This window comes from Callorhinchus milii, unplaced genomic scaffold, assembly GCF_018977255.1.
Source record: "Callorhinchus milii isolate IMCB2004 unplaced genomic scaffold, IMCB_Cmil_1.0 Scaffold4, whole genome shotgun sequence".
Classification (NCBI taxonomy): Eukaryota; Metazoa; Chordata; class Chondrichthyes; order Chimaeriformes; family Callorhinchidae; genus Callorhinchus; species Callorhinchus milii.
Window position 1 is genome coordinate 51,862,121 of NW_024704745.1, and position 27,864 is coordinate 51,889,984.

The 27,864-nt window shown below is 39.4% G+C and overlaps 2 protein-coding genes across 7 annotated transcripts in view; one reads left to right on the forward strand and one right to left on the reverse strand.

Annotated features, from left to right (window-relative positions):
- caska (calcium/calmodulin-dependent serine protein kinase a) overlaps positions 1 to 27,864 on the reverse strand; it is a 301,664-nt gene that overhangs the window by 69,486 nt on the left and 204,314 nt on the right. For all 4 annotated transcript variants that reach the window (XM_007901662.2, XM_007901648.2, XM_007901656.2 and 1 more), the window contains exons 6-11: positions 26,329 to 26,431; positions 22,323 to 22,498; positions 21,628 to 21,750; positions 20,974 to 21,057; positions 12,000 to 12,099; positions 3,214 to 3,335 (exon numbers count right to left, since the gene is read on the reverse strand). In XM_007901662.2, coding sequence (XP_007899853.1) covers positions 3,214 to 3,335; positions 12,000 to 12,099; positions 20,974 to 21,057; positions 21,628 to 21,750; positions 22,323 to 22,498; positions 26,329 to 26,431 — 708 coding nt within the window. The remainder of the gene's footprint in view (positions 1 to 3,213; positions 3,336 to 11,999; positions 12,100 to 20,973; positions 21,058 to 21,627; positions 21,751 to 22,322; positions 22,499 to 26,328; positions 26,432 to 27,864) is intronic.
- LOC103183876 (probable G-protein coupled receptor 34) overlaps positions 1 to 27,864 on the forward strand; it is a 45,858-nt gene that overhangs the window by 5,859 nt on the left and 12,135 nt on the right. The window contains exon 3 of one of the 3 annotated variants that reach the window (XR_488457.2): positions 26,204 to 26,281. The exons of the other annotated variants lie outside the window; for them this stretch is intronic. The gene's annotated coding sequence lies outside the window, so the exon portion shown is untranslated. Of the gene's footprint in view, positions 1 to 26,203; positions 26,282 to 27,864 lie in introns of those variants that run through there. 3 annotated transcript variants of the gene reach the window in all.

The window sequence follows — 27,864 nt, forward strand, 5'->3', positions numbered from 1 at the left end:
TACAATGCACAGTATTATTCCACTAGAAATTATATTACCACTGTAGTACCACACCGTGCCAGTCCCTCTCCCTTCCCCCCAGACCCCAGCCGTCCTTCTCTCTGGGCTTTATTACAATACAAGTCCTCCTCCTCCCCCCACTATCCACGCAACAGTAGCTCTTCTCTTGCTCATAACATTTCTCTGGTATAGTATATTTCTGCGTGTACATGTACATCTTTCTGTCTTTCACCATACATTGACCTGAATGAACAGACTCAATAAATTCTGCTTCTGGTAATGCATATGCATTTGAGGNAAAAAATCTGATTAGTTTGGAAACATAAGCTTAAACTTTGACCCAATACCCTCATACTCTCCCCCACCCTCCCCCTTGACAATTCTGTCCACTTTTCCTCCTCTCCTTAAGGCGTTGGACTGTTTTTTCCCTTACTACTGGTAGTTTTATGGGTACCAGTCGCCCTCTAGTGGGTATTATGTTTTACAGATTATATGACTGCAAAGTGAATATGGTTACGCCTGATTCTGTTGTCACCTAACGTTCACACATGCACCCACCACAGCAGGGGTCATGGACAGCACATCAATGTCTCAAACCCTGACAGATTTTTTCCTCTCTACCTCAAGCTATGTTTGAGCAGCCAAAGATGTTTTGGCAGACAAAACGATTAAAAGTGAAAATCCAAAGGGCCCAATGAGTCATGAAAAAAGGAATACAAAAGACAGGAACATATTGAATAACTATTCCTTGGCTTTTTTACAAAAATAAAATGAACAAGGACACTAACAGCATTCTGGCCAACATGCAATACTTGTCAGGTGACCTCTAGGACTTTGACATAAGAAAGGTAGATGTTTTAGACAAGGGTCAAAGGCTGAAAACTAATAGCTCCCCAAGGTAGATGAACTTAGAAAGGCAAAGGAAATTTTGAAATATTCATCAGACATTTTGACGATCTGTAAAATTGGAAACACACAAATGTGGTTCCTATATTTTAAAAAAAGGATGATCTGGAAACCGTAGATCAAACAGTCTCACCAAAGTAATTGGAAAACTAATGATATCAGTGAAGAAATACAAAATGTAAGATTACATATACGGAAGTAATTTCATAAATGACTGCCAACATGGTTGCAGAAATGGTCAAAGTGGTGCCCAATGCTGGTAAAGCATCTCTATGAAACAGCCATAGAGACCAAGAAAGTTTCCTATTTGTTTTCATACATACGTGGAACTCTCAATGTGGTTTGGATATTCTTATGTAATGGGTTTCTGCACGTATAAGACACATGACTGATCAAATAAATTGAAAGCTTCAAACTATTTATTCTGCAGGAAGCATGTTAAAATATATTTTTCACTGTAAATATTTACTAACATATTCTGATACAAATTCTTAATGTTATTAAAAGTAAAAGAAACCTATAGAATATTTTAATATCTGCATTTACTAAACTTTAAATCATATAATACTTAATGAGTTTTTCCTCAAATCCACACCCTCATTTTGTAAGTTCAAAGCTACTGTTCCCTTTCGCACACTATGCAGTGTTTTCCAACAAAGACAGAGGATGCAGGCTGAAAAAGAATGAGAGTCAGAGTAGGAGTAGGGGCTGGTACAGCTACTGGTTGCTGCATGAACTGATGATCAGCTCCCCAGATTCTTGTTTTTCATATGCCCTGGATTGACGATAGTTTCTGCAGAAATGGTGCAAAGTGGTCACTGATGCTGAGCTCCTAAATTACTGTACAGTCTGAAACAGCCACCCTTCCTGCCCTCTGCCCCTTCTGATCTTAACCCTCAGCTTGCGTACACGCCCTTGATTGTACAGCACTTTGGGCCGTCCATCTGATGTGAAGAGCTCTATACAATTGTAATTTGTTGCTGTTGTGGCTTTCTCTGAGCCTCAGGGTTTTACTGGTTTGATTAACAGAAAGCTCAATGTGAAGTTGGGGTAAGACTGGTGGATTTGAGCTCCCAAAATATGCCTGAGAAACTTGCTGCTTTGTCATTTTCCCCGTTTGAGTATACTCTTATTGAGAACTGAATTATACACATTCTTGATTTCCCTTGATTTTCCTAGTCCAAGGATACCGAGACCAATTTTAGCACTCCATATGTTGCCCTAGCTAATAATAAACATCCTCAGCTTTATATGGCCAACAATGAAGTGTGACTGAAATCCAAGGCACCAAATCTCTAATAACATCACAGCATTAAAAATATGGCACCAAACCTGAAGGGACAACTTTATTTATTCTTCAAACAAAAACAGAAGTCGCTGGGAACACTCAGCAGATCAGGCAGTATCTATGGAGAAAGGAAATTGCATCAATGTTTTGGGTCCACGACCCTTCGTCAGAACTCAGTTAGCCCTTAAAAGCCTCTTCCTCCCAACATGCCCCAGTTCTGACGAAGGGTCATGGACCCGAAACGTTGTCTCACTTTCCTTTCTCCATAGATGCTGCCTGACCTGCTGAGTGTTCCCAGCGACTTCTGTTTTTGTTTTCAAATTTCCAGCATCTGAGGTATTTTGCGTTTTGTTTATTTATTTTTATTTATTTATGCTGGCAAATAGAGCGTCACAATAATTTCTTTTTTAAAAGTTCTAATACATTTGGCTTCACCAACCAATGTCCATAAAGCCGGATCAGCATAAACACATTGCTGGAGTGTCAAGTTAGAGTGAATCTAAAAATTGACATGATCTGAGGATGCTTTCGGCAGAATTTTAAAAATATCTGAAGGAAACGGAATGGAAACACAGAGAAGAATAAATTATAGTAGATTAAGTGGGAACTGTACAAACACTAAAAAAAATGCAGCAGTTCCCTAATTCACCCTGCAGTGGTTACAGCTAAGGTATACTACAGCAGCTGACTAAGTAAATTATTTTATTTGCTACAGTAATTTAGAAATCTACTATCGTCACCTCTCAGAAAATAGTTCATCACACCTCTGAGTGTCAGAGGAACAAAACAACGCGGTAAAACATTTAAAAACATATCCATACTTGCTCAAATGATTCTCCAGGTTTACAATCTTTCTTGTGCATTGAAATCAACCTGGGATTCTCATCTAGCTGGGTTCTTCTATAGGCCACCAGACGTTCAATTAAAGATTTTAACAAAAGCTTTAAATTGATTCATTAAAATGGATACTGGAACTATATTTCACACAAAGTAGTCTCTAAAGCTTAAGTATGACTTACATCAAGTAGTGTATGAAGATGCTGATCTTGGAAAACGCTGTGCAAAAAATCCAGATCCTTTTCACTGCAATCTGTTAGTGCATGGATTTCTTCCAAACTGTCCAGTACCTGTGAAACAGCCCCTGGAGATACAAACAGATCATATTCTTGAGAGATATGGAAAGCATCTTGGTTGCACTTATGTGGCTCATTTACCAGGTTGAAGAAATTGAAAAGGATGAGAACGGTATGAACAGATTGGTTATAAGATGGCCTAGAGAAGATGAGAAAAAATAAGCAATTTGGTAAAAACAGTCATTGATAAGTCAAATCACTCACCAGGCATGATACTGTACAACTAATTAAAACAGAAAAATCATCGCAATTTGAAGATCAGTAATGGTGAAAACTACCATGAAAGACATGGCTTTGAAATAATTTTTATTTTGTATGTTTCCAAAAATATTTTGTAATGTCGTGTATAGTTTGTCTTCTATATACTCAAGGTTATTCTTCAACAAATCTACGTGAAGTAAAATTCCTTTCTCAGCCTGGTCATCTATGAAAAGTTAATTCTCTTGGCTGAATTATCAGGTGAAATAATGAGCAGAAAATTATGAGGGACAATTGACAAACACTTCATAGTTTAGCACTTTCCTCACTTGTGCAGGATTTACAGTCATGTACAAAATCAAGATCCAGAATAAGTGGTATAAGAGGCTTCACTAAAATACCTATACCAATATTTCACTGGCCGTCCTCTCTACGTGAAGGGCGTTCTACAAATGTAACTTCTTTTTGTTGTTGTTTAGGAAAACCTAAAAGGGGCTGAATCTGAATTAAAACTGTGAATAAAGCAGTCTTGAGGGAATGTGGATTTAATGTTTGAAATACTGCCATAGCAAGGGGAAAAGTAAGACTCAGCATAGCCTGATCGCAACCAAGGAATATTTGGAAGGAAGTGAAACTCCGGAAGATGATTTTCTCTTGTGCTGCACGCACAAACAAACCCGTAAGACCCAGAGTGTGCTGAGTGTGAATGATGCTGATGTTGAGAGTTAATGTAGAAAAGGGTCCCAACATCAAAATCTCTCACCTCATTCCTCCATGAGGACTATGAAAAGACAAAAACATCATAGAACTAGTATAACAAAGATGCAAGACTAGTGCTTTTAAGTCTGTTAATATGATAATATTCAGTTCTATTCAAGACCTGACTTTTAGTACACACTTAGTTGGCTAAATAATACATTTAACAGTAAATAAAGGTTTTTTTCATTTTGCTTAAATATTTGTAGTTACAAAATAAACTAACTGGTAAGAGTAACTGCAGCTAAAGAAAATCTGCTGTTCATATCAAATACACATCATTTTTGATTCCTGTTATTTGAGTGGTTTTAGTCAATTGAATTGATCCTGTTGATAACACCAGGGCTAAGGATGCTTTTTGAAATATTTTCATCCACACATCAGATATGATAAATACGGCAGGAAACTACTCTGTCAGTACCATGCCTGTGAAGAAAGACACATAAATAATAACAATAATAATAATTTTTGCATTTAATATAGTGTCATATCACATTATTGAGACATCTCCGCTTCACAGAACATATTGTAAAATCGATTGAAGTGTTTTTTTTATCCCCGGAAAGCGACCCGCCAATCGAAAAACAAACGGGTTCCTACTTACTGCTGGGTAAACAGACTTACTGCTAGGTAAACAGAGGCGATGAAATGTTACACACAGAAAAGCACACAGTATATGCATAATGAGATACTTAAAGGAGAAACGAGTGGATACCTACTTTCAGCAGCTAGCAGTCCTAGTGGGCGGCAGCATTTGGATAAACAACAAAGATTAAGAAGTTTTCAAAAGTCACCTTGTTAAAAGGCTGCTGTGACTAAAATAGCTTATTCCATATGAAACTGAAAAGAATATATAATTTGGCTTTGACTGAACTCTTTCAGGATTTAAGCATGGTTAACTCTTGTACCAGAACTGTTTAAGTTAACCCATCTATTTACTTAATTGATCCAGGGACAGAAGCAAAGGTATGTATTTAAAATTAATTTTACATTAATCTCCCCATTTAAATGCAACAAAAGACAACCAATTAATTAATTTGCTATCAAATTGACAAGTTTTTGTTTCCAAGCTTCAATCCTGATCTTAAAGAGTTATAAAACTATATGAATGGTTCACAGAGCAACGATTATTATGTTTGTGAATGTCTGTACAAGAAAAAGTATTCTGTGTTTATTCGGTCTTTAAAGGTCACCAGAATGGGTGAATGGTTGTATTGCATTATTATGCTCACTAATGCTGTACAACAATGGATATCTATCTTATTATGGGGATTTATACCTGTCACAATGAAGTCACCTATATGGTTAAAATAGATGTGGTAAACCAAATTAAAGTCAAATTCAAATGACATAAAGTTCTGACTGTAAAACCAGTCAAACTAAAATCCCATTTACATCAGTCTGACACCACAACTTTGCTACATATTCAAAGCAAGAAATTCAATAAGATAATGATCTTGCTAACTGGAAAATGAACATTGAAACCAGCAATAGGGCAAAGGCTTTATTATTAACTGGATTATTAACTAAATTTATTTTGAAAATACATGTCTTTAAGAATGGTCAGAAAATTCCATATACTTTTGGAAACTATGAAACGTTAACTTTTCCTATAATTTTACTGTAGAGTACAATGTGGTTTGCTTGGTTTGCTTTGCGTGTGCTGTAATGACATACATTTTGCAAGTGCAGAAAATTGCATGACCAAAACATACATTTTTGCAGAATACTGGTCATCCTAGTTTCAATAATGATGTAGATATATATAGGTTACTTTCATTAAACTAATTCTGTTCTTCACTTGTGCAGATCAAATACACTTACGTTTTTAATTCTATTCATATATAGAAATAAATGTGTATATTAAAAATCTTTGCATTTGATACAATGTCTTTCAAGACAAAGAGAAGACTTGCGAGAGCCTCACTTGAGCAGAGAGCCCAGGAGCATGAGGAGGGAACTGTGTGAGGTGGAACAGAGTGAGAATTCTGTTAAGGAATTTGGTGAGCGTGGGAATTTGGTGCAGATGGGGAAAGAGGTGCATAAACATAAAATATACAATAGTTATATTAAAATAATATATAACATCTCTGGGAATATTGCAGGGCAGCTGAGACCGGTTGCATGCACAGTGTATGCCATGTGTGAACTCCAGGATGCTTTGTGTGCCCTGCACTTACACAAAACGTTCTACAGGGGGAAAGGGAACCTCCAGAAGTCGGGGTCCATGTTGGGAACCATGACGTAGGGAAAAAAAACAGCTGAAATCCTACAGGGAGAGTACCAGAAGCTAGGGAAAAAGCTAAAGAGTACGACCTCAAAGGTGGTGCTCTTGGATTAATCCCAGTGCCTCGTGCAAGTATCAAAACAGCCAGATCAAACACATGAATACGTTGCTAGAGAAATGGTGCACAAAGGAGGGCTTCAGGTTCCTGGATCATTGGGACTAATTCTGGGGCAGGTGGGACCTGTACAAAGTGGATGGGTTACACTTGAATAGGGCTGGGACCAATATCCTCGCAGGGAGGTTAACTAGTGTTGTGGGGAAAGGTTTAAACTAATTTTGAGGAAAAGGGAATCAGGATACCGCATTAGAAGGGCAAATAAGTTACATAGAGGGCTGGGAGAGACAAATAGCAATGTAATAAGGAGTAGTCCAGAAAAAGGAGGGATTAGGCGAAGAGAAAATGCAGAACAGACTAAGTTGGTCTTGGAGTGCATGTGTGTAAATGCATGGAGTGTGACAAATAAGATTGGTGAGCTACAGGTTCAAGTTGCCACATGGGGGTTATGATGTAGTGGCAATAATGGAGACCTGGCTCAAACAAGGGCAGGAATGTGAGCTGAATATTCCTGGCTACAATATATTCAGGAAGGATAGGGAAGGAAAAAAAGGAGGGGGTGGCAATATTGATTAGAGACACGGTTATGGCCCTGGAAAGGAATGATGTGTTAGAGGGTCCAAAAACAGAATCTATTTGTTTAGAGTTAAGGAGCAGAAAAGGAACTGTTACTATATTACGAGTATACTATAGACCTCCAAATAGTGGGAAAGAGACAGACGAGCAAATCTGCAAGCAGATTTCAGAACAATGCAAAACCAATAGAGCAGTGATCATGGGGGACTTCAATTATCCCAACATAGACAGAACAATAAAAGTGCAAAGGGCAAGGAGTGGGAAGGATTCTGAAATGTGTGCAGGATAACTTTCTGGATCAATGGGTTTCCAGCCCAATAAGGAAGGAAGCAGTGCTGGATCCAGTTCTGGGGAATGAAGTGGGGCAAGTGGAGCATGGTTCAGTAGGAGAGCATCTGGACAACAGTGATCACAACATCATTAGGATTAGAGTACTTATGAAAAGGGTCAAGAAGCAATCAAAGGTGAAGATACTCAGCTGGAAGAGGGCAAATTTCAGTGAGTTAAAAAGGGACCTAGCCAAGGTGGACTGGAAAGAAAGATTGTCAGGTAAAACAGCTAACGAGCAATGGGAAGCCTTCAAGGAGGAGATAGTTCGGTGACAGAACAAATACATTCCCACAAAGGGGAAAGGTAGGGTATCCAAACCTCCCTGGATGGATGAGGAAATTGGGATTAAAATAAAACAGATAAAGGAGGCTTATGGTAAATGTCAGGTCCAAAATATAGAAGATAATCAAATAGAATATAGAAAGTACGGAGGAGAACTGAAAAAAAATAAGAGGGGCAAAGAGATTGTATGAGAAAAGATTAGTAACATAAAAGATTGGTAACATAAAAGGAAACCCTAATGTATTTTATAAGCATATAAAGAATAAAAAGGTTAGTCGAATCTAGTGGGGGTCCAATTAGGGACCAGAGGAAATCTTCTTGTGGAGGAAGAGGGCATAGCTGATGCACTGGATGAGTACTTTGCATCTGTCTTCACAAAAGAAGAGGATACAGCCAATGCCACAGTATTAGAGGAGAAGGTAGAGAAATTGGATAAGATAAGAATAAACCAGGAGGAGGTACTAAAAAGGTTGTCGGGTGTTCAGGGTAGGTAAGTCACCCGGTCTGGATGGGATGCATCCTAGATTACTGAGGGAAGTAAGGGTGGAATTAATGGAGGCTCTGGCTACGATCTTTCAATCCTCCTTGGGACACCGGGTTGGTGCCAGAGGATTGGAGAGTTGTAAATGTTACTCCCCTGTATGAAAAGGGGCAGAAGGATAAACCCAGGAACTACAGGCCAGTCAGCCTAACGTCAGTCGTGGGGAAACTTCTATGGACTATAATCCGGGACAAAATCAATTTTTGCTTAGAAAAATATGGGTTAATAAAGGACAGCCAACACGGATGTGTTAAAGGCAAATCATGTCTAACAAACCTGATAAGAGCTTTTTGATGAAGTAATGGAGAGGTTGGATGAAGGTAGTGCAGTTGATGTAGTTTATATGGATTTTCAAAAGATGTTTGATAAAGTGCCACATAAGACTTGTAAGCAAAATAGAAGCCCACGGTATTAAAGGGACAGTGGCAGCATGGATACAGAACTGGCTGGGAGACAGACAGCAGAGTGGTGGTGAACGGTTGTTTTTCTGATTGAAGGAAAGTGTGCAGTGGTGTCCCCCAAGGATCAGTATTGGGACCACTGCTGTTTTTGATCTATATATACCCTGGACTTGGGTATAGGGAGTACAATTTTTAAGTTTGCAGATGATAGTAAGCTAGGAAAAGTAGTAAACTGTGAGGAGGATAGTAGCAGACTTCAAATGGACATAGACAGACTGGGAAAATGGGCAGACACGTGGCAGATGAAGTTTTATGTGGAGAAATGCAAAGTGATGCATTTGAGGAGGAATAACGAGAGGCAATATAAGCTGATGGTACAATCTTGAAGGGGCAGAAGGAACAGAGAGACTTGAGGGTTCTTATAAATAAATCTTTGAAGGTGACAGGACAGATAGATAAAGCTGTTAAAAAAGCATACAGGATACTAGGCTTTATAAATAGGGTCATAGAATACAAAAGTCAGCAAGTTATGATGAACCTTTATAATAATAATAATATGTATAACCTTTATAACTGTTTGGACCTCAGCTATAGAGTTCTGTGTTCAGTTCTAGATACCACACTTTAGGAAGGATGTAACGGCATTGGAGAGATTGCCAAGGAGATTTACTAGGATGGTACCAGGAATGAGGGACTTCAGTTATCAGGAGAGGCTAGAGAAGCTAGGATTATTCTCCTTGGAGCCGAGAAGGTTAAGAGGAGACTTAATAGAAGTTTTCAAAATTATGAGGGGTTCAATAGGGTGAACAAGGAGAAACTATTTCCACTGGCGGGTGGGTCGGTAACCTGAGGACACCAATTTAAAATAGTTGTTATAAGAAATAGAGGGGAGGTGAGGAGAATTTTTTTTACGCAGCAAGTTGTTTAGCTTAGAATGCATTGCCTGAAAGGATGGTGGAAACCGATTCGATAACAGCTTTTAAGAGAGAAGTAGATCATTTTTTAGGGATGACAAGTTTGCAGGGCTGTGGAGATAGAGCGGGAGAGTGCAATTGAATTGAATCTTTTCAAAGAGCCAGCACAGACACGATGGGCCAAATGGCCCTCTTCTGTGCTGTATAATTCTATGATCCTAAGTCATGTCTAAGGATGTCTCAAAGTTCTTAGCAGGATTTATTGTAAGTGTAGTTAGTGCCTGTGTAGTTATCAGGGAAAACTGAACTCTGCCCTCATGAAGTTCACATATTTGTGCTCTTTAAATGACAGTCACTTAGGAAGTGGTATCTAGAGAAAAAAAATCCTTGCAGAGGAATGGTCAACTTGGGATGTCTATTCGTGAGACAAGATTTGTATTCTGCCTGTTGCACTTCCTTGCCTGTCTTGAGTGAGGCTCATAAACATAGCCTTACTTTCACAGTTCAGTAACTCTGGATAGGAAATTTTTGTCACTATATGCATTTGTATCTGGACTATCAATAGCTGCAGTTATCAAAATTAAACTCAGCAATCACCCTGACCAGTGTGGTCAAACTGGAGTGGGGTTGAATACCACAAAAATGATAACAAAACAAGTACATGAGATAAAAGGGTTACAATTCCATCAAGATTTTTAGTTGCATCCATTTATGATCTGCAGAGGTGCTTGGAAATCCAGACAGAAAATCATCTTGAACACTGATAATAAGCAAAGCGATGTGAACCAGCATATAAAATATTTTTTTTATTACAAGGTAAAGTTTTGAAATATATAAGAACTTCTAATTTTATAATATATAGACAATTTAAAGCTATAAAACCAAATAACCATATTTCTAAAAATCACTACAAACATTTATTGTATAAATTCCTTTAAGAACTAATCTTCTGTTTCTACTGCAATTCCCCTCAAATTAGGATCCATAGATATAAGATGCTGAATTGTGCAGGCAATATTATAATATGGTTCCTCAGATTCTGCACCCAGTTTATTCGGAGAAGAGCAAACAGTTCTAAACTTGTCTTTTTCGAACTTGTTTATACCTATTTCAGAAAACTTGTGATGAGATGTTATCTCTAATTATGGTGGAGCCAAACATGCAAGAAATTCATAATATATTGAAAAGGAATTGTCTGAATGCTAGATACGTAGCTGCTACTTAAGCTCCACACCTCCAACTGGTGGAACCGTCGCTCAATGGGAAGGAACGTGTGCCCGAGCTGTGGACAGGAAGATGATGGCAATACTCTCATGCGTTTCATGCTGAACTATGTTTCCCACCAGAAAGCTTGCAGTGCTGGTAACTACCATCCACGTAGTGTGGGTTCAATCGACTAATTGTCAAATAACCAACCAATGACTCTCCTCCTGGGTGGGGGGGGAGATAAGCAAGGTCTCCTTGGAGCTGAGCTGGCTCCAAGGTGACACATTTGGGAATGGAATGTTGGAATTGAGCCGGTCCTCTGTGGCGGTCTTGGAAGTCCAGTTCCTGAGCCAGACGGTCCATGGTATTCCAATGCACTGCTGATGACCATGCTGCCTTATTGGCAGGACTTGAAAGGGCAGGGACTCTTCCCATTTAGTTGCTATTAACCCTGCAAGCCAAAGCTCTAACGGGTAGGGTGGTCCTAGCTGGAAAAGCAGTAGGAAAGCTTGCTAGTTAGTGCTCTCAATAGCAATCTATGCATTTTTAGCTGGTTAGACTTCAGCAGTACCCCAATGCAGTCTGGAGTCCCCAAGTCTTGGCTCTTGCCAACCTCTGCCTAAATACTTTCCGGAATTAAGTAAACAGGATGCGTCCCTCCAGGGAGAGTGTGCGCATTCTATTTCAATAAACATCACTGGAATTTCCATATATAAGTGGGATGCATGGAACTCAGTTTGGTTTGAATATTCTAAGCATGGTGATAGGTTTCCGCACATGTCAGACACCCATCAGACACGTGGACTGGCCATACATTTGACTACCTGAGAGATTACTGGCAGTAGGAACTTACTCTTGAGGTGTTGGTTCATTATAACAGCCCCCATCCCACTAATTGGCAGTCAAATGTACAATCTGGCTTTATGGATATTGGTATTGAAATCAGCGTGGGGTGTAATTCCTGTTAATACATTATAAGTTTCTAAATTAAATGCATCTAAAAGCTAGAAGAAAAAAAGCATCCTGCAGATTTAACATCAAATATTGGAATAGATTTTACAAGCTAGATGTTGTTTCACTTAAATAACGTTTAGTTTCAAATTCCTTTACCAAGAGATAAATTTACCTGAGGAAGTGGGGTCTTCAGAGAAATCGGGCAGATCCTCAGGAGGGTCCCCATAGAAAGAGTTGAATTTGTGGCTGGACACAGCTGCTAATACGGCCCCCTGAAGTAAATTAAACAAAAAAAATTGTATCTTAACCAGGGCTGACAGTTTGAATAATCCCGTCCTTGGCAATTATCAGGGATGAAACAATATTGAAAACAAATGTATTTTTCTATATGTACCGTTTGTTTCTATGTCAAACTTGATTTGCCCCATTTTTCTTTGTCTCATTCTTTCATAATATTCTTAAGCTTTGTGCACTCCATTTTGTGTAAGGTGGCCTTGTCTGCTCGTAATGCCTTGTACCTTGTTTCCAGGCGGGTTCAGCTGGATACTTATTTTTAATTGTATTTCTATGGCCCAAAATATCTTTCTGCTTAGTTGAGCCTCCTCTTGTTTCTCCTCTTAAAGCTCTGCTAGATAGTGACATTTGTTCCAAAATATAATTTCTTTTTGCTGAATCAATGAGGGGCAGAGTTTAAGGTGTTCTGCAAACAGTCAAACCCTACTCAATGCCAGGCTATGAATGCATTTAATAGAAAAAACATTATACGCTTATTGAGAAGGGGGGAAGCCTTGCATTTAGAATGCCGTATTGCATTTTTCATTGATGCTGTATTTCAGTATTTTTCTTGTTTTTTTTCCCTTCATATATACAATTTGTTTCTATGTCAAATTTGCTGAGTAATCTCCTTGATTTAACTTCTAAATGACATTAGAAAAGGTTCAAAGACCAGCAAGGATGATTCAAGGATTTGTTGAAAACTACTTTGCTCTCAGAATGTGTTGTACTCCACATTGCATCAGGGCATTTACAAACAGATTTCAGAGTTTTGTGAATATTTTTCAATGTTGTGAAAGAGCCATTTGTCTCATAGAAATTCCTGGAAGAATAGTTTCTTCCAACCACTTGTTGTTGCCAAAGATCTTGCTCATAATTATACTCAGTGAACCCAGCATTATAATGAGAAATATAAGCTACATACAGTAAAATATTTTCATGATCAGAAATTAATTTAATTCCAAAAAGGTGTTTTTAAAATGTTGATCTTTATTCAGGTGGTAGACAAATTATTGCCAATGTCCTGCTTTTAGAAGCTTAGTTGAAAAAGAGGAGGCCTTCCTAAATTACTTTGTATATATTGCAAGTGATTTTATATATTGTTTCTTTGCCTGATTTGCAGCATGTTTCAATAAATACTGCTAAATTTCAATGTGTTTGCTGTATGCTGTAATATATACCGCTAAATTGCACTGTGGTGTTTATACTGCTATATTACTGTACTGAAAAATTACATAGTTTGCAGCATGTTACAATATGTTCTGCTAAATTGTATTGTTCATTGTATGCTTTAATACAGTATGTACTGCTATATACTGTGCTCCAAGTTGCTGCCCATATGAAGGGTAGCAACTTGGAGCTCAGAGCAAAGAGCACTCAACTAAATGCAAAATGCATGGCAGATTCAGAGAGCATTGGGTTGTATTCAAGCATTCAGGAAGTTATTTGCTCTTTTTCTACTGAGCAGGAAATTAATTTCTAGTGAAAAGGGTATTTTTCGGCAGTTTTTACCTCCTTCACATTCTTCATTGTGGGTAGTAAACAATTATTACCAAACATTCCTTAAGCCCAGTCAAATTCTAACCACTGTCTTTCCTGTTACCAGCTATTAGGCAATAAAGTTGTGCTGAAAGAGACAGAACTGCAATATAAAGAAGCATTACAGATTACTGCTGCTTTGCGATGAATAATACTGCAATACAAATTATGTTCTGGCACTGTTGCATTGTCCAATACTTTGACAGCATTGGTCTGAATAGTAAGCAATCCTGATTGAAAAGCACTGTCCAGATCAATGGAGGAAGAATGCCCAAGCATGATATCAGCTTATGGAACTTAATTCTTTGAGATGCCTAAGTCTCTGCTGCTATGGAAGACACAATTATTGAAATGAATATCATGTGGTTTGCCTAGTATGTATGCATGTACAATTTTGTAAAGGTCATATTGCTATTTTTAAAATACATTGGATATGCAAAATGTAGAGTAGTTCTGTAGAAGTATGAGGACACAAAAAAAACTTTGGAACCAGGGTGATGGAATTATTTTGGTAACTAAAATAATTTCTTCAGTCTTATGAAGTTAGCCTGGGTGCAATTTTGGACAGGACAGTGTTGTAATATATCCTGTCATGAGACCGATTAGTTTCTTTTCCTCTTTGCATAGACAAAAAGCCATCATCCATGTGGTGTCATGTTCATTGAGCAAGATTTCAATGCTGATTTTGCACAGCAAGTCCTGAAAGGAATTCCAACCCAGCAAGGATATTTATGAATTCCAATATTTCCAGATTAGCTTGAAAGACATTTCATGTTTTTTCTAGTTGGCGGAATACCCTTTATTACATAGTAGCACATCTTATTGATTCTGACAGGAAAGAAAAACAATCATTTCATAATTGGTGAAAAACGGTGACATGTGGAAATATTGCTAACTATTTCAATATTGAAAACAGACTGATAATGAATCAAAAGTTAAAAAGTTACGCTGCAAGAAAAGAATCCTTACACCAGATTTTCATTTTGGTTTGAGATTGGTAGACCCTAATTTATTTCTTAACTGTCAGGTTAATCATAATTTATCTTTTTTTGTTTTTATTATATTTGTTTCAAATTCTGCTGTACCAGCACACTATTTTAGGTTCATTCAACAGAGAATGATGGACAGTTCAAAATCAATGTAGCATTTGCATGATATTTTTGTTATGTAGTAATATAAATTGCAATGTATTATTGCAATGTGGAGTCCTGTAGCTCAGTGGTTAGAGCTTTGCAAGCGAGAGACCTGAGTTCAATTCCAGGTAGGGCGAAACCTTGGATAAGTTTCCTTACTCCACACGCCTAATAATAATCCCTCCAAACCAAAAACAATAATAAAATTGGTCATTTTTCAATCTACGACTGTTTGTGGGACATTGCTGTTCGCCCACAAATATACAGTCAATTCACTTTACAGTGTTTTCTGTGAAGCGCTTTGGGACATCCTCCCGATGTGAAAAGTCAAATGCAAGGATTATCATTATTATTATTGTCGCTAATTAATATAGGCAAGGTTAATTAATTTGCAACAATGTATTAATATTGTTGCTTACTAATATAGGTAATTATCAACCAGAATGGTTTGCCAGGAAGGGTGGCTGAGGCCAAGGTACTGGACTCATTGAAAAGCAGCTTAATGCTGTGATGGGAGGATGTCAGGATGGATATTCTGGAGAAATGAGATTAGATGCCAAAAGGGCCTTTCAGCCAAACGAATCTCATAAACATATGGTTGCACCACAATGAGAAGCTACCCATATTCAATGGAGTCCCAGTTTACCATCCTGGCATTGGCAGTCAGTTAACAGCACAACGGCCTAATTGTTTTGTTAAATTGGCATCCCACTAATCAGCAGTCCAAAGCCAAGAGATGCAAGAAATTGCATAAGGGGTCGATGGGGTTATAATAAGGTTGCTAATTTCAATGTATACCTTCATAGAACATAATTACAATTTTCATCTCTTAATGTGAAATGTTTATGCTCAGTTTCATAAACCTCTGCAGGCACTAGGTATCATATAACTAACTCTGGTGGTCAAAGCACTACATCCATTTGGCAAATGAATAATATAAAAATAATAACATTTTGCCAAGTGATGACAGTGACAATAATACTCTTTGCATTTGGTATAGCGCCTTATCACGTCGGAAGGACGTCTAAAAGCTGTGTGAAATGGAGTGACTGTGTATTTATATTTTCAGCACCTTGGGATGTCATCTTGACGGGAAAGGTGCTACGTAAATGCAATTTAATGTTGTTCTTGTAGGCAACGTGTCAGCACAGTTGCACACGGAAATGTCCCATAAACATCCATGACTTCAGTTATCAGGAGAGGCTAGAGAAACTAGTATTATTCTCCTCGAAGCAAAGAAGATTAAGAGGAGACTTAATAGAAGTTTTCAAAATTATGAGGGGATTCGACAGGGTGAACAAGGGTAAACTGTTTCCCATGGCAGGTGGGTCGGAAACCCGAGGACACTGATTTAAAATAGTTGTTAAAAGAGACAGAGGGGAGGTGAGGAGACATTTTTTCACACAGAGAGGTGTTCAGATCTGGACTGCATTGCCTGAAAGAGTGGTGGAAGCCAATTCAATAACAAATATTAAGAGAGAAGTAGATAATTATTTGGGGAGGACAAGTTTGCAGGGCTATGGGGAGAGAGCGGAGAAGTGGGATTGAATTGGATAGCTCTTTTCAAAGAGCCGGCACGAATGACCAATTTTATTAGAGGGATTGTTGGCTTGAACACCGGGAGAAACTTCCTTCTCTTTTCGAATAGTGCCGTGAGATCTTTAAAGTCCACCTGAACAGTCAGACCAGACCTTGGTTTAACATCTCATCTGAAGGCAATGCAGCACTGCAGTAGATTGTCAACTTAGACCATGCGAGTTGAAGTCGTATCGTGACTTGAACTATGTGATTCCAAGTCCTTATGTGGGGCTTGAACCCAAAACATTCATAGAATCATAGAATTATACAGCACAGAAGGAGATAATTTGGCCCATTGTGTCTGTGTCATTGTGCTCCCTTCTGACTGAGAGGTGAGAGAGCTACCTCTGAGCCTAGCTGACGCAATGCAAAGTTGATTAAATATTCATATCTACAAAATGTTTCAGTTCACTTTGCTCATCTGCCACTGATGGATCTGTCTCATTGATTTTTTTTAAAACACAATTTTTTTTCAAAACCCTTTTACAATTTATCTAATGTTTTGATACCCAGTCATATTATAGATGTCTGAATAAAAACAAAATTTGCTCTTTTTTCTCCCCACATCATGGCTTTTTTTATGCTTAAGCCATCCAGATTGAAGAGATTATGTAATATCCCAGATGTAGGTTTATCCAGCCAGGCTGAATTTAATGCCTACACAGCAACATCACTGGCTATAATTAAAGTAAACAAAATTACAGGCCAAAGATTAAATGGGTGCAGGGTGCCCTGTCTGAGCAATTTACTCCTTATCTAATTCTTAAAGGGGTGGAGGAACTTCCTTTGTGATGTGGCATCTCCGCACCACCCCAGAAGAATGATGGATAGTATCCTGTCATATGGAGCATTTGAGCATATGAAGATTCAAAATTTCACTAACTATTTCACCCAAATGTTCACCACCATTAGGTGGTGATGCTTCAAGGCAATGATGCTTTGCATGTTTATCTTTCTCAATTGGGACTAGTTCAAATAGAAACATTTCCTGCTTTGGAGCTTTAATTTAAAACTACACATACTCATTACAGTATTCAATCACCCATTGCTGCACAGCAGGAAACCACACATCTCCTTTTGATCTCCTTCGACTGCGCCTTCGTTCACTCTCTTACCCCCTACACTCCACTCCTCCTGATCTCAACCCCCTCCTCGGGTCCAAATCCCTGATTATCCAATGCCTTGGGAGGTCCTCCTGACATGAAAGATGCTATACAAATGTAATTTGTTGTTGTTGATCCATAAACAATTTAGAGTATTGCAAAAGTCTTGTCTTTGGCAATTACGTTTTTTTTAGCCACTATATGCTTAACCTCTGGAACTCCCTGCCTTAATCCCTTTGCCTCATCCCCGCTTTACCTTAAATTATATCTTAAGACCTACCTCTTTACCCTCTCCCATGGTCACCTTCCCTTTCCCCTTGTTCAAAATACAAATGTAATTTTGTTGTTGTTGTTCAATGTCCAACCCCACCACTGCACAGTCCTCCGGGACATTATCCTGCGTGAAGGGTGCTATATATAAATGTAAGTTGTTGTTTGGGATATTTTTTTGTTCTCATTTTGAGGGTTGTCAAGTGCTTAGAACATTTTTTTCTATTTTTGAGACTCATTACCTACATGCAGCATTGCCAGGGAGAGTACATGCCACACCGTGTCTCCCCCACAATATATCCTGTGAAGCACTTTGAGATGTCTCACGAACGTGATAAGGTGCTATATCAAAATGGGTGAATAATAAGTAAGCAGGATGGAAAGGTAGAGCATTGGAACAGTCGAGACAGGAGTTGACGAAAGCATGGACGAGGGTTTTGGCTGCATTGGGTGTGAGGTATGGTCAGAAATGGGCAATGTGATGTAGGTGGAGGTCATTGCAAAATCACAGAACAAAATAAGTGAAAACTAAACTAGCGGCCAAACAAAAATATTTTAAAAGATGAAGGAAAAAAAATAAAAGTGAGGATTGAGAGTCATGTGGGACCTAATTTTAAAATGAAAGCTAAAACGGTTAGAAATGAGATTAAAGAATATTTCTTCACAGAAAAGGTGAAAATATGGAATGCACTGTCATGCCATGCAGAATGAATGTTCAAAAGGGAGATAAAGTAGATACAAGGAAGTATCATTTTTAGGAAAAGGTGTGAAATAGGATTAAAGGATCTGCCATGACCTAATAAAATGATGTAAAAGGCCCAGTAGGCTGAATGGAACATGCCTGTTCTTATGCAGAAAAATCAGTTGAGGCTAATTTAAGTATTAAAGAAAGTAAAAGGAGCAATATAAAAACAGATTGTAAAAAGCATTAAACAAAGTTCATAGAAATATTTTAACCAACCCTGTAGAAAATTTGTTTGCATAGTAATACTCCCAGGTAAATAAGTTGACTGTAGATTAGCAGCTTTAATAAGAATAGTTGAATAGGATTGACAGTTCATACACTTAAATACAGAGATAATTAAAATACAAGATGGCCTGAGATCATAGAAGAGCAGTGCCAAAGAAGGTGAATGTAAGGCTAGATGAGTGTTCTGTAAATCTGGGGTGCGAAACACTGCAGAGCATTTTTTCAGGCATTCAAATGAATAGATTATATGAAAGAAGAGGTCAGTCTGGCTCGGTTGGAGACAGAAGGATGTGGTTTGAGCTCTGCATATGGACTTTATTCTCATTCTACACTGATGCTCCAATACAGCACCTAGGGATTGCTACATTGTTAAAGGTTCTATCCTTCAGATGAGATGTTAAACTGATGTTAAACCTGTTCAGATGAACAGATGAAAAGATCCCATATTTGAAAATGGAAGTTTTTCCCAGTGTCCTAGACAACAATCCCCCAAATAAAATTGGTCATTCCCTTCATGACTGTTGGTGAAACATTGCTACATGCAAATTGGCTGCTGTGTTCACTTATAAAATAGTCACAAAACTTTACAGTGAATCCTACAAAATGCTTTGAGATGCCCTCCCAACGTAAAGATGCTATATCACATGAAAATATTATTTACGATTTATAATGATAAGAGTAGATTATTGAAGCCCTCTGAAAGAAGGGGCTTTGTGGCTAAATTCTTTCCAATGTCCAAGCTAATATGTGCAATCTAGAAATTAAGAATATTTTCATTCCTCCACACTTGGGATTCTAACTTCTGTTGAAAAATACTTATACTCTATTTGCGATGGAAACAGAACACATCTTGGCTAGCAGCTAATTACGACAAAGATCTTGACTTGCAAGGGTGACCACATCCTACTTAAGAAAAATAGGTCGCTTTTATGTCATCTAAATAGCCTTCCGTGTACAGATAGCTATCATAGATCAATGGTGGCTAGCAATTCTCTAATGCAGAGCATTTCATTTTTTGCAGAATAAAATATGTTGTTCAGATCATTTTTGATTGAAGGTCATATGCACATATAGTACTGTATACCCAACATGCTTTGCAAATTATAATAAATAATCCTTGCATTTGATATAGCGCCTTATTACGTCTTTTTGAGACATCTCAAAGCGCTTCACAGAATATACTGTAAAGTGAATTGACTGTATATTTTGTGGGCGAAACGCGGCAGCCATCTGCGAATAGCAGTGTCGCACAAATAGTTGTGGATTGAAATGACCAAATTTTTTAAAAAATAATTATTACCCCCGGAAAATCTATCCGCCAATCAACTAACAACCGGGTTCCTAGTTACTGCTAAGTAAACAGAGGTGTGTGGAGTAAGGCAACTTGCCTAACATTTCGCCCTGCCGGGAATCGAACCTAGGTTTCTCGTTTGCGAGGTGAGTGCTCTAACCACTGACCTACAGGACTCCAATTGCTTATTTTGCAAATATTTTCCATCCACCTTGACTGAAGGCACTTATTTTCTATTGTTTACTTGGGTAGAGTTCCACGGGTACCTTCCAGTTTGTAGTCCGGGGGCACTGTGGCCAATTGTAGGGTCCTATCCTGGGTCAGAAAAGCTAACACAGCAGTGTTTGTGAGCTTAATCTTGCACCAGGCAGTACCTTTACTCATAAGGCCATGCATGAGGAGTTTACTTGGGGAAACATTTAAACCTCCTCTGCTTCAGGGGTCTTCCCCTTCAATGCCTCATTATACAAATGCTGCCTCACTCTTTAACTCAACTTCAAATTTGAATCAAAGATCCAATCCTAACAGTTCAGAAGGCTGTAGGGAGGGAGAACTGAACACTAAAGCTGGAGTTCAATAAGAAAATGAATCCATAATAAAGGAAGGTATATCTTCATTTATTCATTCAATTACTGCATTCATTACTTCATTCAATTCATTCAATTACTTTAATAGGAACATATTAAAGCACTGCACTATTCTGCTGGTGGGGTTCAGAGATCTATATGTTTAGGTCAAACTGAAGCTTAGGATGTCAGATAAAGGCAATAACATTTTGTAAAATTACATGCTGCTTTCCAAATGGCTGCGAAAAAAACAACCTCCAATTTGGCCCAAGAAGCTCCTGCAGGGATAGAATGAGATTTCAATTTGCTTTGGCGCATCCCAAACTGGATGGAAGTATTCTCCCCACTGTGAATGTTGAACAAATAATTATAGCTTAAATAAAGTTAGAACAAATAATTAAAAATATGCAATGGTAGTGTTACCTTCAACTTCCTTCTTGCATTAAATTTTCTCAGCTGTTCCACAGTTTCCGGGAGATGAATCTTGTATGCATAGCGATCGCGCTCCTAAAATTCATTTGGCAAAATAGAATTCTTTACGTAAATTGGTAAATAAACAAGAAATTGTAACAAAACGTTCTACATTTGCGTTAGTAAAATTTATTTCAGGAAACCACAGGGTTTGTGAAAAACATGCACACTATCTTGCACTCTTCTCTCAACTCTCTTATCTGCCGCGTTTCTCTGAACCAAAGATAAAAGGCATTATTATGTCCAAAGATTCAGTAAGCTTTTGATCTGATTGTTTCAAACTTCTTCCCTTTTCTCCAGTACAAGAATTCAAATCGCATATTCACAATTCTCAGAATTGTGGTAAAATATTGCATCAGAGGATTATGTTATTTATCACCTTACTGTCAAAACCAAGTGCCGAAGCTAGAGCATAAAACATACCCTTCATCTCTGGTCCATTTGCAAACAATTCATCCACCGCACTCACCAGTTTGATAGGACAAGTTATGCTTTCTAATATATTCATGTGAGCTGGGATGTTCAATCTGCTATTGTGCAGAAGAAGTTTTACTTAAATTACAGCATACATTTTGCATTCTAATACTTTTAAACAACTTATTTTACCTTCAGCCAAGGGTGGTTGAGTGCCTCATAAACAGTTATCCTTTCTGCAGGGTCCAACATAAGCATACGACGCACCAGGTCTTTGGCACTCTCTGAGATATGGATCCATTGCCTCGGATTCATCTACATAAAAAGAGTTTTAAGACACACTTAGCTATTATTGGAGCTGCTCTTGATCACCAACTGTAATAATTAAACTTTCCTGCCAACTTACTGAGACGACACAAATGTCATTCTCAAAACTGTATCACAACATATCAGAAGACAAGAAAACTGTAATCTAATAATTGATAACTTAGTATATTTAAAAACTGTACAAAAGCTAAGCAAAAGAAAAAATATTTCAGCCAGTAATGGGAAATAATTAGAAATATTAAATTCTACTAATAATTTTCTAAAAAAGAAATTAAATTATGACACTGCATTTGTGGTAATAATTCCTTCAAAAAAATAATAATAATATGGTCACTTCAATCCATGACTGTTTGTGGGACCTTGCTGTGCGCAATTGGCAGCCACGTTTCAGCCACAAAATATACAGTCAATTCACTTTACAGTATATTCTGCAAAGTGCTTTGGGACGTCTTGAAGATGTGATAAGGCACTACATTAAATGCAAGGATTATAATTATTATATTTTGTTGGGAGTAACTTAAAGAGGCTATATTGCTATTAGAAGAATAAACACGAATTACCTTGTATTTCCCTTTAATGATGCCATCAAATAATCTTTCCTTTGTTCCGTAAAATGGCAAACAACCACTGAGCAGAATAAAAAGTATCACTCCGCAACCCCAAACATCTACTGGTTTTCCATATGGCTCTCTTTTGACAACTTCTGGTGCCATAAAATGTGGTGTTCCTACACGACCTAAAGGGACATGTAAAAAAATAGTTAACGGTTAACTCTAAAAGTTCGCTATCCAGCAGCAGCCACACCGACTGACCCATTCCCCACCACACTCGCCAGCCACCCCGGACAAAGACCTGGGGAGCCAACCTCTCTTTTCTCATCCCCATTCCCCCCACCCTCCCCACACACCCTTCTATCAACCGCCACTCCACATTGGATGACAAAACGTCCGCTCCCTCTGTAACAAGGCCCTGGTCATCATAATAATAATAATCCTTGCATTTGATATAGCGCTTTTCACGTCGAGAGGACGTCCCAAAGCGCTTCACAGAACACACTGTAAAGTGAATTGACTGTATATTTGTGGGCGAACGCGGCAGCCAATTGCGCACAGCAATGTCCCACAAACAGTCGTAGATTGAAAATGACCAATTTATTTATTGTTTTTGGTTTTGGAGGGATTATTATTAGGCGTGTGGAGTAAGGAAACTTGCCCAAGGTTTCGCCCTGCCTGGAATTGAACTCAGGTCTCTCGCTTGCAAAGCGAGTGCTCTAACCACTGAGCTACAGGACTCCACATCATGGCCTTAACGGAAACCTGGCTCACCCCAGGCAACACCTTCCCCCTCACGGAGGCCACACCACCCAGCTACACCTCCCACCACATCCCTCGCCCCAAACGCAGTGGCGGTGGTGTAACCCTTATCTCAAGGACACCACTTGCCCTATCCCCCTACTCCTCTGGCTCTTTCCCCTCTTTTGAGCACCTCACCCTCTCCCACCCCTCCTTCCTCTCACTCAAAATCCTCCTCCTCTACCGGCCCCCTAAAACCTCTCCCACCTTCACCTCCGATATTTCTACCCTACTTACATCTCTCTGCCTCTGATCGCCTCATCATCCTGGGCGACTTCAACCTGCACTTCACCCCCTCCTGCTCCATCTCCTCGGACTTCTCCTCCCTGCTCTCCTTGCTCAACCTCTCTCTCCACATCAACTCCGCCACTCACAGTCACGGCCACCCACTTGATTTGGTGATCACCCGGGGCCTCAGTGTCTCGGATGTCACACCATTACCGACAAGGCTGTCTCTGATCACCACTTCATCTCCTTCACCACCTCCACCCCCCTCCCCACCTCCACCAGACCCACCACCATCTTCTACTGCCCCTGGAAGAAGTTACCCCCACAATCCCTAACCGCTACCTTGGAGTCCTCTGAACTCCTCTCTCTCTGGCCTTCAACCCTCACTGACTCTTCTGCTCTCACCCTCCTCCACAACACCACTCGACACTCTTGCCCCCATCACCTCCCGTACTGTCTCCTACTCTCGCTCCTCCCCCTGGTTCACCACCCACCTGCGCTCACTAAAGAGCCAGGTGTGGGCCGCTGAACGCACCTGCCTAACGGTCCACCGACAAATCTGGCTGGACCGCCTCAAAATCTACCGCTCCACTCTAGCCTCGGCCAAGTCGTCCTTCTACTCCAGGATAATCCTGGAAGCGAAGAATAACCCCGACTCCTCCGTCCCCCCCGCCACCCCGCGCAGGTCATCTCCTCCAACCTTCACTCTGAGGAGATGCTGGATTTCCTTGAATCCAGAATCAAGGGAATCCGCTCCGCGGTCACTCCCCTTCCAACTTCCACCCACCCCCCACCCCTTCCCTCCCACACTCCGACTCCGACCCATCCTCCCCTACACACGTTCGAACCCGTTTCCCCACCCTCTGTCACCAAACTCATCCTGTCCCTGAAACCCACCACCTGCTCCCTTGACCCCATCCCCACTCCCTCCTTATCTCCCAGCTCCACCTCCTTGCCCCACTTATCACAGACATAATCAACTCTCTCCTCACCGGCCTTCCCGGCACCTCCCTCCACAAGCTGCAGGTCATTCAGAACTCTGCAGCTCATGTACTGTCCCGCACCAGGCTTCGCGACCACATCACTCCCACCCTCGCTCGCCTCCACTGGTTCCCCATCCCCCAGAGGATCGAATTCAAGATCCTCATCCTCACCTACAAGGCCATTCACGGCCTTGCTCCCTCCTACCTCTCCGACCTACTATCCCCCTACCTATTTGCCCGTACCCTCCGTTCCTCTGGCTCCGGTCTGCTCCACACCCCCCGCCCCACCCGCCCTACCATTGGTGGCCGGGCCTTCAGCCTCTCAGCCCCTAGGCTCTGGAACTCTATTCCCCAGTGCCTTCGTCTTGCTTCCTCCCTTACCTCCTTCAAGGCCGGTCTCAAGACCTTTCTCTTTGACCGTGCCTTCAGCTCCCCTCTCGACTCTCTACCCCCTCCTCGCTCCCTCCCTTCCCTCCCCTCACCCTGACCATTTCCCCCCTGCTCGGGTCCTGACCCAACTGTCCAGCGCCTTGGGACGTCCTCCCGACGTGAAAGGCGCTCTATAAATGGAATCTTGTTGTTGTTGTTGTTTTAGAAAACTGTCATATCAAATGACATATTAGAGCAATTGGATAGTTGACTTGGTATTCCATGCCAGTTATCCAGATCTTCTACACAATACTTCAGATCACATTATTTCCTGGTATTCAATTGTTGATCATCACATGCTGAACTTGTATTACAATATTTACGATGATTATCATGGAAGCCACATGTCAGAGTAGGCCTCATTACATATCATCAACAACAACAACAATAAAATTACATTTGTATAGAGTCTTTTACGTCGGGGGGACGTCCCAAGGCGCTGGACAGTCAGAGTTTCGGACCCGAGCTTGGGTCCAAAACTGATATCAGTGAAAATGAACATATTTGTGGTGGGGGTTTGCCAGACCAGCTGGTGAAAAAATAATCGCTTAAAGTAGGATTCAATTTTGTAATCATATTTTGGTGCTCAGATGACTTATAATGCTTGATCTTAATTTCTTACATTTTTATTATCTCATTTGATGAGATTACTGCTTTGTATTCCATCCCAGTTATCTAATTGCTATGTTTTGTTTATAAGAACAATTTACTGTCAAATGTCAGTGAAGTATAAGAGTGGATCTGTGATTCTGTAGCATACAGATACTAATAACCTCAGTAACAGGATCAGCATGTTAAAGTTGATTGCTCACATATCCAGAACAGTCATCATTCTTTAACTTAAGTTTTTCAGAGATCACCATTATATGTCCCTTGCTAGGAAATTCCAATGGAGTTTTTTTCTGTCTCGTTGAGAGTGCACATCCTTTCCCACTTCAGTTTCTTCCTTCTAACTGATGCTAATTTATCATGCTTATCAACTTATTCAATATCTCAAGAGGTCACTAAGGGTATTCCAAATGTAATGAATATTGATACTCCATCATTGTGCAAATTACAAGCACAGCAATGATTGATTCATGTGGACTGGACGGCATCAGCTAATAGGAGCAGTAGATATTGCACTGGTTGACAAAATAGAAATAAATGATTTTAAATGATTGCTTTTTCTTATCTGCTCTCAATAACTATTCCATATGAAGAATCTCTTCCTCACTTTCTCTTCACGCAATTCATGTACCACCTGAAAGTACAGGTAGATCTGCTTATGGCCACCTCCCCCCATTCACCTCAGAGATAAGCACTGTTACGTGCTTTGAACTGCTACCCTGCGTGGAGGGCGCTATATAAGTGCAAGTTGTTGTTTGTTTTTGCTTCCAGGCCTCTGGAATACCTTCCTAATTCACATGAGATGATTTATATTCAAATGTTCTTCATATCTTCTTTAAGGGATGGTCACACTCATCACTTAATCTTCGTGCCATCAGAAATTAACTATGTAGAGAACCATGTCCACCTGATACCGTGTCACCAACTATAAAAATTAATTCAATCAATAAGAAAAGTATTCCTACCTCCAGCAACAAGACCAGACTCTCCAAGCTGAATGGCCACTCCAAACCCACCAAGTTTCACAGGGGCTGAATTCTCCTTTGAGGCAAGTAACACGCAATGTGGCTGTAAAAAAAAACTAAACAGTTAGTATAAAAATAAAATAGGCAATTCATCTTTATAGATATTTTCCTGGCAGTATTAAAGTTAGACGTTACTGGATTGGCACCTTTTAGTAATTTCTATCAATCGATTAACTCCCTTCACAATATTTAACTAATCCTTCCTTAAATAGCAGTCTGCCTTCATCACTTCCCCAGATAGTCTGTTTCACACAGCTCAATCTTGGAGGAAGTAGACTTCCCACAAATCAACAAACTTTATTGACTTGTACAAACATCTGACCATAATTATTGGAATTCCCACATTATGACAAGTTATAAAGGAGGTTCATTAATTACCTTTGTCCTTTTTCATTGTGTTATACATGTTAAAACTATGGGCAAGAACAAGGTGGAACAAGTTTTATGTAGAATCTCATCATTAGTACTACCATAGAAGTCTAACTCCAATACATGATGAATTAAGGCACTTCCCACTAATTTTAATTGTATTATAAATCAAGCTTTGAAGAGATGATTCTGCAAAAAGTGGCTCTCTCAGGTTTAGTACATAAAATAGATAAGAGTACACAGGGACTAGTAATTAGACAATAATTTCTCTGATATATTTATAATCATATAGTTTTCCAGATGAACATAGCTCACATTTAAAATACTTCCTGAGTAAAGCTCTAAGTAGATATATCCTGAAGCATTTGCCTATAAATACACCACAAAAATACATACTGGGTAGCCAACCTCCGATCTAGGTTGTCACGTACAGTAATTCAGAAGCTTGAACATGGAAAGATTTCACACCATTCCTGAATAGGTATGGAAATAAGGCAGGCCATTGGGATTCAATTAACACCTCGCTCTGAGAGCTGGTGCAGACTCGGTGGGCTGATTGGCCTCGTTCTGTGTTGTACATTTCTATGATTCTATGAACCACCACCTTCTCTTCCATTCCTTTGAGATGAAAAACACAGTGCTTGAAGCTGCAGATTCTCACATTTATGTCCCAGGGCTTGAAACATGTAGCACATATGATTACTGTCTTTAGGACACTGCTCACTTATGGCAAAAATTTTAAAAACTTTTTCTTATCATAGAACCATAGAATATTACAGCACAGAAGGAGGCCATTCGGCCCATCGTGCCTGTGCCAGCTCTTTGGAGATCTACCCAATCAATCCTACTCCCTGCTCTTTCCCCATATCCTTGCAATTTTTTCCTTTTCAAGTACCTATCTAATTCCCTTTGGAAAGTTGTTATAAAGGAATATTTATAAGGAGTATATAGTATCAGTCAATTCTTGAGTCTAAAGCCACTAAAAAGGCTTTCATTGGGAGTACTTTTTTCTGTTTTAACTGTCAAATTGAAATGCACAAACCTTCCCTTTTAAACACTTAAGAAATTTTGTTGAGTCTTGTCTTAAAAAAGAGAAGTACATGCTGC